At 34.9% G+C, this 16,491-nt stretch overlaps 1 protein-coding gene across 1 annotated transcript in view; it reads left to right on the plus strand.

Moving 5' to 3' along the window:
• The window catches only part of DNAH5 (dynein axonemal heavy chain 5), a 116,415-nt gene that overhangs the window by 70,044 nt on the left and 29,880 nt on the right, over window positions 1–16,491 (plus strand). Inside the window, exons 49-58 of the mRNA XM_059470251.1 lie at window positions 924–1,137; window positions 1,759–1,982; window positions 3,939–4,134; window positions 7,635–7,807; window positions 10,376–10,506; window positions 11,404–11,557; window positions 12,217–12,484; window positions 13,071–13,302; window positions 14,797–14,911; window positions 15,123–15,299. Coding sequence (XP_059326234.1) covers window positions 924–1,137; window positions 1,759–1,982; window positions 3,939–4,134; window positions 7,635–7,807; window positions 10,376–10,506; window positions 11,404–11,557; window positions 12,217–12,484; window positions 13,071–13,302; window positions 14,797–14,911; window positions 15,123–15,299 — 1,884 coding nt within the window. The remainder of the gene's footprint in view (window positions 1–923; window positions 1,138–1,758; window positions 1,983–3,938; window positions 4,135–7,634; window positions 7,808–10,375; window positions 10,507–11,403; window positions 11,558–12,216; window positions 12,485–13,070; window positions 13,303–14,796; window positions 14,912–15,122; window positions 15,300–16,491) is intronic.

Here is a 16,491-nt window from a genome sequence, read left to right on the forward strand (position 1 = left end):
AACAGTGTTTTAAAAGAACCCATCTACATTAATTTGTCAGGAATAATTGAAAATAAATATGCTGACAGCAAGAAGCAGTTTGAGTGCTCCTTAGAACATGCCTGTATAATTTTAATAATGTTATTTAACAACACTCATTTTATAATTAACAATAAGAAGTCTTTGGTGCACAAATTGTGATAGCAAACTGACATTGTGGGCAATAATTAAAATACTGTGAAACCTGAGAGGTAAGGAGTGTCTTCTCTTCTTCAGACAAAATGAGAGTAATCTTTATTTATATTGACAAAGTTGTTCTGAATTACATTGCTTTGGAAATTAATGTTAGAATTTCTATAGGAATATAGCCATGGGATGTACTCTCTGTGGAATTTTTTCAGCTTGTCAAACAGAAATGTAGGGTATCCCTTTATGGCTAAAGAAAAGGGTCTTGCATGTTTTTGTATGGAAGTAGTTCTTTTATTTCAGCTTGAAAACCATGCTTGTGATGATTACATATGAAATTTAATACAAGTATTTTGTATCATTTGCAACATGATGCATTAGTTTGGGCTTGATTGAAAAAAAGATGCAAAGATACATTAGTTTGGGCTTATTTAGAAAACTGGAAATTTTGTTTTAAAAGGCAGAAGTACTTCCAACAGCAATGGAAATCATGCAGTGTTCAAGTGAGAGTAAATTGTTGTGTGAATGATTAGTTCTAAATGAGGGTACCCCTGTACTCCCACGATTTTTATCCTTAGATTTTACCAAATGTTCTTATTCGTTGCTGTGCATTTTTATCCTGAAGGAAATAAACAGAGGGATAGGGAGCAAGACAGTGTTATACTCTTTGTTAGGTATTTCAAACATTTAAGTATGTTCTGTATTTCATTCAGTTGTACATGTAATATTGTCTTATATAAAATCTGGTTATTTTACAGGTCACTAATGAGGTAGTTAGGCAACTGATGGAACAGAAAGGACTGTATAACCTGGAAAAACCTGGGGAATTTACCAACATCATGGACATTCAGTTTTTGGCTGCCATGATCCACCCTGGGGGAGGCCGCAATGATATTCCACAGAGGCTGAAGAGACAATTTTCAGTGTTCAACTGTACTCTGCCTTCCAATTCTTCCATTGACAAAATTTTTGGTAAAGGGAAATTAGCTTTGTAGTCATCTAATTTTTTAAAATAGTAGTTGTTTTTCCCTTATCATTCTATTTGTGCACATTATTGTTAAAATTGAGGCCTAATTTCCCCCTGATATGTTTACCAGCGCATTTTTCTTCAGTAATCACTTCCCACCTGCAACATCATCAATCTGTAAATTGTTCAGATCCAGTCATGTCTCTGAAATTCTTGGTATGCTCAGATTTAATAAGAATGACACGAAGATATTGTTTTAGTGACAATGCTGGACAGTTGCTCAGGTGCCACTGCTGCTAAGAATAAGTGACTAAAGACTAGACTTTCTCAAAGAATGGGATCATACTGATTTCAGCAGGAGATTAGTTATTCAAGGCCAGTGGAAACTAATTTATGAGGAAAAAAACATTTTAATATGCTGTTAATTAAAAGTTAAATAGCCATTGAGCCGGTGACAGAATGGTGTTAAGAATGGCTGAATCAAAATTTAAATATACACTGGAAAGCCATTTTAACAAATTTGAAAAGGTTTTTAGGATTGGAAAAAGAAGAGAAACAGAAGATTCAGACAGTCATTGCTCCTGGTGTTGTGCTAACATGTCTTTTGGCAATTTTTCTTTCCACAGGTGTAATTGGAGAAGGACACTACTGTAGTGAGCGAGGATTTTCAGACGATGTGAAGAAAACAGTAGCCAAATTGGTTCCATTGACACGCAGACTGTGGCAGATTACCAAGCTGAAGATGTTGCCCACGCCAGCCAAGTTTCATTATGTCTTCAACCTTCGAGATCTCTCGAGGATTTGGCAAGGAATGCTGAACACTACATCAGAAGTGATCAATGAACCACAGGTAAGTGCAGCACATCAGTGACCTGGATATAATTAGTGTAGGAAAGGGGATGAGAGTCTATCTTGGCATTTGAATTTGCTTTAAAAAAATGCACTTAGTGGATTTTTTGAGGCAAAGGTGTTTTAGTCCAGCTTTTATAGTACCAACTGAAGTGACAACTTTGTTTCAAAATGATGACAATCCCTACTTCTTTTGCCACAACAGTTTGCTTCTATCTGCTTTTCCTATTACTGACAAATGCTAGTTTATTTAAAAGAAGTGAGAAAATAAGCGAGAGGCAATGAATTTACTTTAACCCTATGAAAATGCTCAAGTATTGATTAAAAAATTGAATAGTTTCTCCTCTCCATTACTGTCTTGAGACTTTCAGTCACTGCCTAATTTCTGTCTAACAATTTGTTTCTGGCTTATGGTTTAAAAGGAAGAAGTAGTAAGAAGTATTAGTAATGTTTCTTTTTTTCCATAATCCATCTTTCTTCCAGTAAAATATAATTTCTCTTCTAATTATTTTAAGGAAAAGTAATTTAGAGCTGTGAAACATGTAGTGCTGGAAAAGCAATGCTGATGGAAAACATGTAAAATTTGTTAAATAATCGGTTCATTTGCAATGTGCGTCTCTGTTCAATAAGCTCCTGAATTCTACTGCATCTAAATTTAAACTTCAGAATGGATTTTAGTTTCTGCAGCAAAAACATGGAGCACTTAGATTATATATATATGTATATACACTATTAATGTCTTTTGAAGTGTAAAAACCAATTGGTCAAAATACTATTATATAAATTTATATATTAATTCTGAGCCTTGATGTGCCAATTGTACAGAGTTCTGTAGGCTGACCCAAAGGTCTTCAAGGAGTACCTGGAATTTTTTCTACTACTGTATGGTAATATCATAGGATTAGAACGAGTGCTGCTGATATTAGCAGCCCAACAGGTTCTCCTTCATCCTGTGACCAAATGGAGGGAGTTAAAAGGTGGAGAAGGGATAATATAAACACTTAAACATTTTTCTTTATTGTTGTTCTCCAACTGCTTTGGCTGTAGCATTGGGACTGCTATCTGTGTTTGCCATGAAATTATTAGTGCCATGATGCTTATATTTTCACCCATCTACTACTTAATGATCAGTTAGAAAAGTGGTTTATCAATACATAAACATGTTAACTGGTATGGATGTGGTTTTAGGGCTGAGGAAATAAAATCTTCGTACGCCTTACTTTGGAACACTAGATTAAAACTTCTTCCATAGTTAACTGAATATAATCTTAAATTCCTATTGGGCAGAATAAGAAGCTCAAGGTACCTCTTCTGAAGAACTATTTATTTTCTAATGGTGATGTTATTTTTAAGTTAAGAAATGAAGGCAAAGCTTTAAAGTTGGTATCATTTTGTTGCAAGCCAAAGTTTTAAAGTTGGTATCATTTTGTTGCAAGCCAAATGAGTTCCTCAGTACAAGAGAGACATAGAGCTCCTGGAGTGTGTCTGGCAGAGACAGTTAAGGGCCTGAAGCAAGTCTTTTAAGAGGAGAGACTGAGGGACCTGGGCCTGTTCAGCCTCAAGATGAGAAGACTGAGGGGAGACCTCATTAATATCTGCCAATATCTGAAAAGGGAGCGTCAGGACAGAGCCAGGCTCTGCTCGATGGTGCCAAGGAATGGGGCAACAGGCAGAAACTGATTCACAGGAAATTCCTCCTGAACATGAGGAAGAACTTCTTTAATGGGAGGATGATGGAGCCCTGGAACAGGTTGCCCAGAGCAGTTGTGGAGTCTCCTTCACTGGAGATATTAAGAACCATCTGGATGCAATTCTGTGCCATGTGCTCTAGGATGATCCTGCTTGAGCAGGGAGGATGACCCACTGTGGTCCCTTCCAAACTGGCCCGCTCTCCTTCTGTGATTCTGTGAAAAGCCTCCTTTCTGTTATTTTATTTTTTTTTCCTTTTTGCATGTAGGTGCTAATAAAATTGTGGAAGCATGAATGTAAGTGTGTTATTGCTGATCGTTTCACAACTTCAGAAGATGTTGATTGGTTTCATACAGCTGTGGCAAAACTCATTGAGGAGGAGTTTGAAGATCTGAAAGCTTTCTTGAATCATGAAACAGATGCATTCTTTGTTGACTTCTTAAGGGATGCACCTGCAAGAACTGGTAAAGATTTACTTTAAGAATCATGGAAATTATAAAGCTAGGCAAGGGGATATGATAATCTTAGATATTATGAAAAATATGTTGTAAAAATTCATGCTGAATTTATGCATCAAAAGTGTCTTTTTCATCCAGTGGCTTTGAAGGTAATCTATGTTACCAGCTGTGGCAAATTTTTATCTTAATGGGATTTCTAAGTCTGTACTGATATCCAGTGTCTGTATAGAAGAGCCTTGCTTTCATTTAAATTGGTGTGGCAGAAAGACAGAACTGCCAAATAGTGAGCATGAGTCTTTTTTATTCCAAAAGGATCAAGGAAATTTGTTATGGATGACCTGAAATGGTGGGGTTGCAGTAGTAGATAAAGGATTGCAATGTAGGTAACATGCCCCAGAAATCTGATTAAAAAATACTGTCTCTGGGCTAATCCAATACTCTTTAGGAAGTAACTATTAAATGTGACAAATGACTATTAATTCAAATTTTCCTGAATGCTTGTTAAACCTCTTTAAAAACCTGTATGACTTATAGCAATACCTTTATGTCTTTCAAACAAAAATGTGGTGTCGCTGACCTCACTAAATTACCTGGGAATATTTATCAATTTTTGCAAAAGAACAGAAGACATTTGTTTGGGTTTAGGGAAGGTCGTTAGATGATTCAGTTATCTGTGTTGGTATCACTGCAATGATGGAGAGTGGAGCAATTGGAGACTGGCATGAATGGCTAATGCTATTTGAACCTTCCCTTGGACAATTGAAGTGGACAGAAGGCAGTGACAAAAGGAGAATAAAGGATAGGACATATTTCATTGGAAGGAATAAAATAGAAGTAAAAGTAAACTAGTGTAAGAAAGGAAATAATTACAGCCTTAAATAACTTGCTAAATTTCATCAGTGTAGAGAAGACTGAAATGTAAGTCAGAATGCATACCGAGAGAGTGAGGAGTGATTTTTAATATGAAAATTTAAGTCCACACTAGAAACCATCATATTGAACTGAAAAATAAATGTATTTCTCAACATTTGATAAATGATAAAGGTATTTCTCAAAATTATTTTCCTTTTTTGGTGACAGATTAAACGTACCTGTCCTGTAACATGCCTTTTAGCATGGAACTTCATCTAAATACAAAGCGAGAGACTCTCATATAGAAAGGCTATATTTTGCCCTCAATGGATTTCAGGACCTAAGTCCTGAGCCTTGAGAACTCCCTTTCTGTTTTTTGCTTTAAATGAAAAGAATAACAAGCGTCATTTTGTTTTATTTGTTCCTATAATGGCATTTAGTATTTCCCACTGTGGTGGAAGTGTACAAGCAGGACCTTGATTTCTAAGCTCTTAAATATATTAAAAATTACATCTGACATTGACTTCAAAGAGCCCTATGCTGAGATCAGTAATATGTTTACTGGTACCAGATAATCTTTTTGTCTCTGGGTTGTAAAAGCAAACAATATGTTTGTCCCTGAGAGAAATACAGGATGACTTAGATCTTCGTCAACTTTTACATCTTAGCTTCAAAGGAATTGTTTGTGGTGCTAGTGATCTCAAGACCCTCTACCTATTCAAAGGTGTTTTTATCAGTTGGTTTTGAGATTGTTAGTTAGTACTTTTGATTATGAATCTTGAGACTGAGCAAGACGTTAAAATAATACGTTTTTCTGGCTGCCTCTCTAAATAATGGAAAAGTCTTCCCTTTCCTAGGTTTTGTACTTGATTATACTGTCCTTGGACATTAATAATAAAACTGTAGAAGCAGAATTAAGATGATGTAATTATTTTAAATTTTTCAAAACTGTAAAAGTACCACTGCAGGTTAAGTTCTTGATGTATTTCTTATTAGTTTCTTATCAGGTTTAGTTTGTTTAAATGTCTTATTCAACTTGTAAGAAATTGATTTCCACCTGGAATACTCCTTTAGTTTAACCAGTGCTTTTACAGGTTAAAATAAGAAGTCAATTGATTTAATTAGATTTAGTCTAGAGGAGTGTTCATATGCAGAAGCAATATAGAGATAAAAGTTCTGAAATTAAGATGACTTCAAGCAAACAAAAAATGCAATATAAAGGACAGCTGAAAAAGAATTAATAATTTGTGTATTTTGATAGAATAGGTTCTGTGGTAAAATGTAATTTTCTTAAAATCTGTTTTTAAATATGTATTTTGGGGTTTTAGTTTTGTTATTGTTTTTCTGTTGGTTTTTTTCCTTTGAAATTGCATGAGCATTAGAAAGGTGAATAGAAAGGAAATGGAGAAAAATTTGAAAGAAGAAAAAAGTTACAGACACTATTCTAAATACAGTTGAGTTTACTTGGGGGTTGGAGTTCTTTTCCCCACCTTTTTGTTCCTTAACTTCACACTGGCTTCTAGTGCTTTACTAAACCTTAGGGAAATACTTATTTTACTGGGATGATTTATTTCATTGATTTTAATTATCCCAATTAAAGATAATGTTCTGAATTATATATTTCTTCAGCAAGTTAGAAGAGGTTTAGCAAAACTGAATGATTTAGAATAACTAGAAAAATACATCCTGTAGCATATATAGATCACAAAATCCTGAAACTAATTGAGCTAAATGTATGTAAATAAGAGCAAAATGTACTGTACTAGTATTATTTTTGATGAAATCCAAATGACCAACCAAAAGCCCCCTGATGTCTGTCTGCTGGCACTGTTTCAATGAGATTTGTCAGGTATTTTTTAATGAAATATGGTCTGGATGAGAAGTGAGATGGATTAAAAATTGCTGAGTGGTCAAGCCCAGAAAGTGGTTGGTGTTCAGTGGCTCAAAGTCTAATCAGAGACCAGTATCCCAATGGTCAGCACATCCCAATGATGTATCCCAGGGGTCAGCACAGGGCCCAGCCATCCTCAACACTGTCATTAGTGGTCTGCTGTAAGAATTCTTATGAATGAAAGCATGTCACCTTTCAGCATGATTAAGGTTATGAATGGAAAAATGAGGCAGCAGCACTGTTACCTCCTTTCTTTGAGAATTGACTTGTGCCTTTTATATCACCTAAGGAAACAAATGTATGCTAATTCGCGGTGAATATATTTTTTGTTGTGGCAGTTATTAATTTCAAGAGTATGTTTTTTCTAGAGCAATTATTTAATCAATTTAGACTGTTTTTATTTTACAGAAAAGATTATTTGCAATTTTAAACTGCAGTATTTATTTACCTTCATTCTCTGGTGCTACTTTTTTTCCAAGCACCTAAACAAGTATCATTTTTCATCATTCAAGTTTCAGATAAAGACAGCTATTTAGGTTTTTTTTCTCATTTTGTCTTTAAAAATTACTTTGCTGAAATTACCATTTCTTGCAGGCAGAGTGTACTCAGCACTCTCATATGTACATCTAATATATAATATTATGTATAATAAACCTGTTTCTGGGTGGTGAAACTTCTAGTTATCTTCACTTACTTGTCCCCTCATTGAACCTTTGTCAATTATTTAAACTGCTAAGGTTTTATTACTTGCTTTTTGTTCTAGATGAGAAACCAGAGGAAGCTAATTTAGATATTCCCAAAATCTATGAACCAATCTCCTCATTTAATCAGCTACGGGATCGTTTAAATAAGTTTTTGCAAGCATACAATGAGAATGTTCGTGGTACTGGAATGGACATGGTTTTCTTCGAGGATGCCATGGTTCATTTAGTCAAGGTACAGTCTTGCTGGATTGCCATTTGTTGTTGTTCACTTGCCCACATCTCCTTTGAATAGAGATATGCATGAATCAAGGTAAATTACTTCTGAAACTGCAGCAGCTAATTTATTGCTATCAAATATTTGATCTGTCACACTGTGACTAGGTATTAAAACCTATTAAAAACTTTTTAGAAAATGCACCAGATGGAACTATTATACCTATCTTTTATGTTTGGTGGGATCATGGTGCTAACTATTCTAATTTGATTTCAACCTTCCTCCTTAATTCTTCTGGGAGCCCTTCCTGTCTTTGGAATGAGTCAAATGAAATTCAGGTTAAGACATAATTGGTTGCTTCTGAAGGAGCACGCACAGCAGAGTAGGAATAAATGTAGTCCAAAATTCTTTTGTAGATCCACAGTATGCTCACTACTTTTAAAGTTCTTTTGACTATGGATTGGAGCTGACCATAACTTTCAGCACAGCACAGCTTGATATGATTGTTCACACAGAATAGGCTCATACACAGGAGAGCTTTTTTTTTTTTTCTTTAACACTAGAACCCCTATTGCCTAAGTAGAATACTGAGGTTTTCAGTATTTTTTAAATTATTAATAACTCTATATGTAATTGCATCATCCCCCCAAATACAATATTAAATATCAAAACAGTTTAATTATAGTTGACAAACACATTGCATCTGCGGTTTTCAAAATTTTTGCATTAATTCTTGTTATTTTGCAAAATTAGTCTCTTTCTTTCTAAGCTTTATGGCAAAATTAATGATGTTTTGCTCTGGATTTCTTTAGGACAATTGTAAATAATCATCACACTTACCAATAAGTTTCTCATTTATTTCTAGGAAAAAACTATATAAGTTTAGGATGCAATACATTTTTTTTCACTGAACAGCCAACTGTCATCAGAAATATCTTTGGGTAGCTAGATGGTAAATACCTGAAATATTTTATTAGTATTTGCTTGGGTAAAATGATAATTTTATGTTTTATGCAAAATGCTTTGCTTGGATAAAAAGTGTTTATATGATTTTAAATTCTTGGAAACATGAACAACTGTGTAGACCTGAGAAAGCTTCTAAGAGAAAGCAAGATAGGCACAGTTGAGGTAATGCCTAATCTGAGCTGACATAATATGGCTTGAATGAGTTAAAGCTGAGGGATATCTTAAATAGAGAGCAAAGTTTCCAATTCACAGCTTGTGTGCCTCTGCCTGGAAACAGATCTAATAGCCATTATTGAAATGACAAGTGGTATTGCAGGGATGTTGTGCAAATTAAATTTTCTTTCTCTGGTTGAATAATAAAGCTTAGAGTAAGCCTTCAAACTTGATTTTATCTTTCTTGTGAAACATTAACCAATGGAAAATAACAAATACATTACATTCAATATGTAAAATTAATAGGTTTAAAATTAGAGGAAATTGGCATGACTATCTTTAATGGCTTAGAAGGAGGTAAGTCAGAGAAAGGGCAAGTAAATAAGTCTCCTAGGTTGTTTACTGATATGATGAAATTCTGGAATCATCAAAGAACTGTTCAAGATAATAAAGAGAACAGAAGCCAATCCCGTGCATCATTGCTTGTATGGAGGAGACCAGCTGCTAACCAGCTGGATGGTATTATTGTGTCTTTGAGAGGGAATTGGCTCTGTGCTGCTCTGGATATTAATATAGGCTCTTCTGGGTATAGTGAGGATCTGTTCTCTTGCAACTGATGGGCTGCCATGTTTCATGGCATTGTTTTTTGGCTATGGGCTGTAAGACCATAGTAAGTTCACAGTTACTGCTGAAATTTTTTTTGGCTATGGGCTGTAAGACCATAGTAAGTTCACAGTTACTGCTGAAATTTTTTTTGCTCTGAATTCTAAAGGCTTTGTTTGTTTACACTGCACAGTCCTGAATGGAAGGGAAATGTGGAGCAGTAGGAAGCTACTGCCTTTTGATTTAAAATATAAATAATGAAGTGGGAAAGAAATGTTGATCTAATTGGGAGATGTTTCACTGAGATCAAATATTCATACTTGATACTGTGCATTTTTACAGTCAAGTAAATGAGAAAATGAGAATTGTAACAAGTTTCATTATAAAGGCAGTGTTATTAACTGCTGCAGAGAATACTGAAGACTCTTTGTCCCGAATTTAACATGCCTGGGACAACCTGTCCTTCAGTCACAATGAGATGAGTCTTACCAAAGTTATCCAGAGGTCATGGTATTGGGGAAATTATTTCCTTCCCAATTTTGATAATCCAACATGCTGTGATAGCACATCACTAAGAAATCACAGCTGAGATTTACTTTGTGGGAGATGTAATTCTACTGATAACTGAACCTACACAGTGATGGAATCAAATGGTTGCTATACTATCTGACAGGTCAACACTAAACATTGTGAAGTACAAATGTCCACAGAATATATTAATAGTAATATAGAATTCTTTAATTAAACCTTAAAGTTTTAATTTGTTCTTAATTTCTAATATAACTTTAGTAACATGGTAGCATAGAATTTTTGGGTGTGTGACTCTTGCACATTGTATCGATGAATGACTGGTATATTACACAGATTTCCCGCGTGATTCGCATTCCTCATGGAAATGCTCTCTTAGTTGGAGTTGGTGGCTCAGGAAAGCAGAGCTTGACAAGACTGGCATCCTTCATAGCTGGCTATGACACATTCCAGATAATGTTAACAAGGTGAGCATTACCTGAAATTTAACTAAATAAGTACTTCGTGTTTTAAGTCTTCCTATAAATAAAACAGGCTCACATTCTCTGATCACCATCATATAGAGTGGAAGGACATGACTATCCTTTGAAACTTACTAGATCTATGTGATTTTCTACAATAATTGTGAATTTTTGCTATCTTTGGAGTAGGAAATGATTTTGTTTCCTTCACAGAAAGAGTATTGGCGGTTTCAAGTTATCTTTGCATCTTTACACAGTACATTAAATGGTACTGAAAACGTTTTTAGGTGGTTATCTATCCAAAAGGCCTTTATGAATTAATCTTGTAATATTTGAAATACTGTCATCCGAGGAGGACGAATCTTTATCTATCCAAAAGGCCTTTATGAATTAATCTTGTAATATTTGAAATACTGTCATCCGAGGAGGACAAATCTTTATCCCTGCCCTCTAATTTGCTAGATTTTAGGTATCTGTCAGTATTTTGACAACCTTTTCCAAGTACATTATTCCCTTATTCCGCATTGTTCAACCCAGTATGGTGTCTTTTGAAATAAAGATGAAAAAAATTATAAATCCTCCTCTGAATGTCTCAGAATGAATACCATCCTAATTGTCTGTAGGACAGGTCAATTTTGGTACTCAAATGTCATTTTAGCAAAGTGAAATTATTTTAAATCTTTTGCAGGTGTGTTGGCTGCAGAAGAAATTGTAGGGTCGCATGTGGGAATGTCCCTTGGTGTGGGTCTCATCAGAGAACCTATCTGAAATAAGCACCTTTATGCCTTAAGTTCCAAGACATTGTTTCTGACTTAAATTTGCTTAGGTTTTTTTACCCTTTTGGTGAGAAGACTTTTTTAAAAAGAGATGAGTATTTGTTCAACTAACATGTTTTTTTTGTAGATCATACAACACTTTAAACTTGATGGAAGATCTGAAACTCTTATACAGAACAGCAGGACTGCAAGGCAAAGGCACCTGTTTTCTTTTTACAGACAATGAGATCAAAGATGAGTCATTCTTGGAATACTTGAACAATGTGTTGTCATCAGGAGAGGTAAGATCATAAATTTTCTGCTTTTTAAAGTTCATAATTGTGAGGCAATGAAAGAGTTTGTTTGAATATTTTGTTTTAAGTCAAGGGTACACTTCCAAAAACTAGAACTCAAGTGCTTTTTGTCATTAAAATATTATTAAAAATGAATGCAGTCTCCAAAATCTACAAAATCCCCGGTTAGACTGAGTGAAGTGATCTCAAGGGACATGAGAACAGCTTTAAAAAAATAAAATTTGGACTTGAGAACTATTACTGATGTTTTTAAAAGTTGTCTGTTAAATTAACTATTAGTGTACAGTTAGTTTTGGTATGGTAAATTCATGTCCAGAATTGATAGATTTTATTGGTTTTATTTATTTATTTATTATTTTAGGGTTATGTTTCAGAGTAATTGCTACTAGTTATTAGAAGTTAAAGAGAAGGAATGAAAGCTATTGGAGGGTGGGGTTTAAAATTTACAGCAAGTTCGATTTCAGTCTATTTGATGGAATCACTTCATTAAAACTTCTTGTTTAAAGAAAGGAGTTGGGGGGTGCTAATAATTTCAGTGTCTGAGATGTATGTCCCTTCCTACAATGGTGTGTATTAAAAGAACCTTTTGCTGTATCCTCTATTTTGGATCATCTCAAAAAGCATGAAAAATCTTCCTTTTCCCAAAGGTCTCAAACTTATTTGCACGTGATGAGGTAGATGAGATCATTAGTGACCTCATTCCCTTCTTCAAAAAGGAGTATCCACGAAGACCTCCAACCAGTGAAGCTCTGTATGACTATTTCATGGCCAGAGTCCGTCAGAACCTTCACGTAGTTCTTTGCTTTTCACCAGTAGGTGAAAAATTCCGAAGTAGGGCCCTGAAGTTCCCTGCTCTCATTTCTGGATGCACTATAGATTGGTTCAGCCGATGGCCTAAGGATGCGCTGGTGGCAGGTACGGGTAGGTTTTATCTTTGCAGACACATAATTTTCTGATCAGTGGTCATGTAGCTGTTTTAATTGTGTTGAATTTTACCAGAAGAAACTGAATTGATTCTAAAATTTGATGTCGGTATTCTCTTCTTAAATGCCTGTTTTATTAAGCTGTCAAAATATTTCTAACAGAGGAATGGTTTTGAACACAGTTTAAAGAAAAATTCCCTGTGAAAATGTCTTAAAAGTATTTGTAAAGAATGCAAAGATGCTACTAAAGAAAGAGATTATTTGTGAATATTTCTGTGATAGAGCATAAAGTAGAAGGTGGTGATTATCCAGTCCCTGGTAGGTAGCAGCTAGGTCCAGAGTGAAAAAGCAGTTGCACATTTTGGAGATGAATAGTGACAGATCCTTAGCTATACTTTTTATTGACACATGTGGAATAATATTCAGAATCTGATGGTGAAGAGTAAAGAAGACTGGGTTTTCAGAAGCTGGGCGAAAGCCAAGATACTACATGCTGACTTGTTTTATAGTGACTTGTTTATTAGCTAAGATGCTTTTATAAGTATTTACTTACATTTAGGCTTTCTTTCTTTCCTAAGTGTCTGAACACTTCCTGTCCTCATTTGATATGGACTGCAGTGCTGATACAAAGAGGGAAATTGTGCAGTGTATGGGCTCATTCCAGGATGGAGTGGCAGAAAAGTGTTCTGATTACTTTCAAAGATACAGACGTTCTACACATGTGACTCCCAAATCCTACCTGACCTTTATTCAGGGATACAAAACCACATACAAAGAAAAGCATGCTGAAGTGCAAATATTATCAAACAGGTAAACTCTGGTTTCTTCTGTTTTTCTGTGGTTTTCTTCCCCAGGTAGGTATTGTCTGGTATGCTTCATTTCAATGCCTGGCTTGTCTCCTCACACAGCAAAAAAGGTATTTTTAATTCCTAAAATTATGTGAAGGTGTAACTTATTCAAATATTAAAGTTGCTCTTGTCCTATAAGATAAAGACTATATATATTTGGGGGGCGGGGAGAGTAGTGGTGCTTGAAAAATAGAAGTAGAAGGAATATGAGGTGAATATAAATTATACCCACGTGTTTTCAAAGAGTAAAAGAAGACATCTACATGTAATTTCATAATATACTGATAATAGCAGTTAATTTGCCAGTTGACAACTTTTGTTTCCTTGTTGAACACTTGTAACCTCCTGTTATGAACATGTAAGGAATATCCTAAGTGGTTTTGTGAACACAGAGCCTCACTTAGACTCCTGAGCTTTTTACTTGTACATTATTAAGGTGGTTTTGATATACTTTTTCCTGTTTTCAGATGCTTTATTAAACTAGTGATATCTATTTGCAGATATATCTTCGTGTCAGGAGCACCCAACTATAATGTAAAATTAACAATTAGTGTATCAGTTGGTATCACTCTTAAGAAAAACTGCCTTCTCAGTTTTGAAAGATTGTTAATAAGAGCTGGAAACCTTAAAGAAAGGCTTTAACTTGTTTATTTGACATTGAAACATTATTTGTCTTCAAAGTCAAATTGAGTTTGAAACCTGTAGTTGTGTTAGGGTGAAGGCTTATAAAACAGAAGGGTATTGCCCTGTTTTCTGCCTTCAGATTTACCAAATTAGTTCATGAAGTCCAATTTCTTCCACTTAAACTTAGTGCGCTGTCTGAATCTGTTGGGGGTTACACTTTGTTCTCCTGTATTTGTTCAGCTGTCCAAGTACTGGATAGCCTTTGCAATAGCAGTCTCTGTAGAAGCCTTTTAAACTTGTCTGAAAAGTCCCAAGTGAAGAGTTTTTGATAGAAAAAAAAAGCACTGTTGAAGGGGCATTTTAATGCTGAATCAGAGAAGTCTTATCTCAATACTATTTTTCTCTCTTTTGCTTGGTCTTGGTTTGTTTTCAGTTTCCACTTCAAACAAGAAATATTGATTGGTTATAATTTTCAGAATTTTGGTGATCAGAAAATGCTTTCTGCTGTACAGAACTCAGTTCTTTGATTATTGGCTCAAGAGGAACAGTGGCATTTATAGAACCAACATGTAGGATTTTATGCAATGATAAAGGCATACTGTTTGATCAGAAGTGGGTAAAATTTCAAGCCAAAAACTTTATTAATGTACTTCATTGTCCACTTTATTGATTCTGAAGATATCAGAAAGGTAAAAGTTATTGTCCAAGTTTTTTTTTTGGTGTAAAGCATCTTTTGCAGTTGTTCATTCTGATTGATGTGATTCATTCTATAGCTGGAAAGTGTAAATTACATAGTGAATGAGATGCTTTTTATTTTGCTTTTTAACTTCAGAATAAATACTGGTCTGGAAAAATTGAAAGAGGCCTCTGAGTCAGTGGCTGCTCTAAGCAGAGAACTGGAGGTAAAAGAAAAAGAACTTCAAATTGCCAATGAAAAAGCTGACATGGTATGTACAACCTTCAAAGCGTATTGCTGTTTGATTTTTTCTCCTTTTATTCCTTCTATTTTGAAAAAAATAATTAAAATAAAGTTAAATATTGGAAAGAAAGGATTTTGGAGAAAATTATGGTATTTGAGTTTTCTGGAATTGATCAGATATGATTTTGCAAAAAAACCCCTCTTTTAACTTACGGTGTGTGGGTTTTCTCACATTCTAGGTATTGAAAGAAGTCACTGTAAAAGCACAGGCTGCTGAGAATGTGAAAGGGGATGTTCAGAAAGTGAAAGACAAAGCTCAAGCTATTGTAGACAGTATAACAGTTGACAAAGCCATTGCTGAAGAGAAGTTGGAGGCTGCCAAGCCTGCTCTGGAAGAGGCAGAGGCAGCCTTACAGGTTAGTACTTGGACCATGTACAACATTACCACTAAGAAGGTGGATGTCTTTGAAACACAAAATTGCAGGTGCATTGCATAGCTCTTCACGTGATAGAAAAAAAATATATGCATTTTGAGCCTTTTTAGGTTCTGTTTTGTTTTTCTTTTTTCACATGAGTACCAACCCCAAAACAGTCAGTTTTCAGAAAAGGGCAAGTTCTAACTTTCTTTGAAACTATAATTGAGTATAGCATGAGCTGCAGCCTAATATGAGACTAGTAACTGAATATTGATACTGTCATTAAAATATTGATACTATCATTAAACAGCTTGTGTACAATGAGTGAAATGCTGTCCATGTAAAATCAGTTGTAATTTCATCCAAATCCAAACCTTCTATTTTAAGTTTTCACAAAGAAATTGCATTTTCAATAGGTTTTCTGGTCCACTATTTTCTGTCTTTAAAAAAAATCTTTCCTTAGGAGCTGTAGCATTATCAAGACTTCATTTTCTTCACCATACGTTTCTTGTAAAGCTTTTTTAATGGAATGTCCATACATTTAAGATTGAAAAAGATTAATATTAGTTGATCTTGCATAATGTTTATCTTTGTCTGCTCAGCTGACTTTATAGGAGGATGGGCCTCAAGATATTTTGCTGTGTGCAGTATTAGTGGAATCTGAAATATACCTGTTAGATGCTAGCAGGGAGCTCGCATCTCAAGAAATAGAAAAGTATGAAGAAAAAAACCTGAAGGATAGACAAACCTCAAAGGGTTTTATGTAGATTTGCTGGAAATTACACCGCTCCATTTGAGAGGCTGCCAGTAGTTGAGATGGTTAAAGACTGATCTGAAGGAATTGCATTATTAGCTTTGAAATCTAGTGTAGAAGAATTTTTATGGATCTTCTTAATGTAAGACTTCACTTTGATTGAGAGATGTTTAACAGCCTCTGACAGCCATGATGCTTAAAGGACAGAGAGCAAAAGTCTAAATGAAGGTTGATGACCTGGCAGCTGGGAAGAGTGAAATATGGGAGAAGGTTTTATTATAAGACCCTGATATATTGCCACAGGAAAAAGGTTAAAGAGCTAGCAACAACAAAACAGCAAACCGGGTAGTAGGCAAACATTCTGACCGGTGAAAAAATAAGCAATGTTAATTAGTCAGCATCTGCAGTATAAAAATGGCACCTGTATCATGTGTCTGG

Source organism: Ammospiza nelsoni, chromosome 1 (assembly GCF_027579445.1).
Source record: "Ammospiza nelsoni isolate bAmmNel1 chromosome 1, bAmmNel1.pri, whole genome shotgun sequence".
In the NCBI taxonomy this organism is placed as follows: Eukaryota; Metazoa; Chordata; class Aves; order Passeriformes; family Passerellidae; genus Ammospiza; species Ammospiza nelsoni.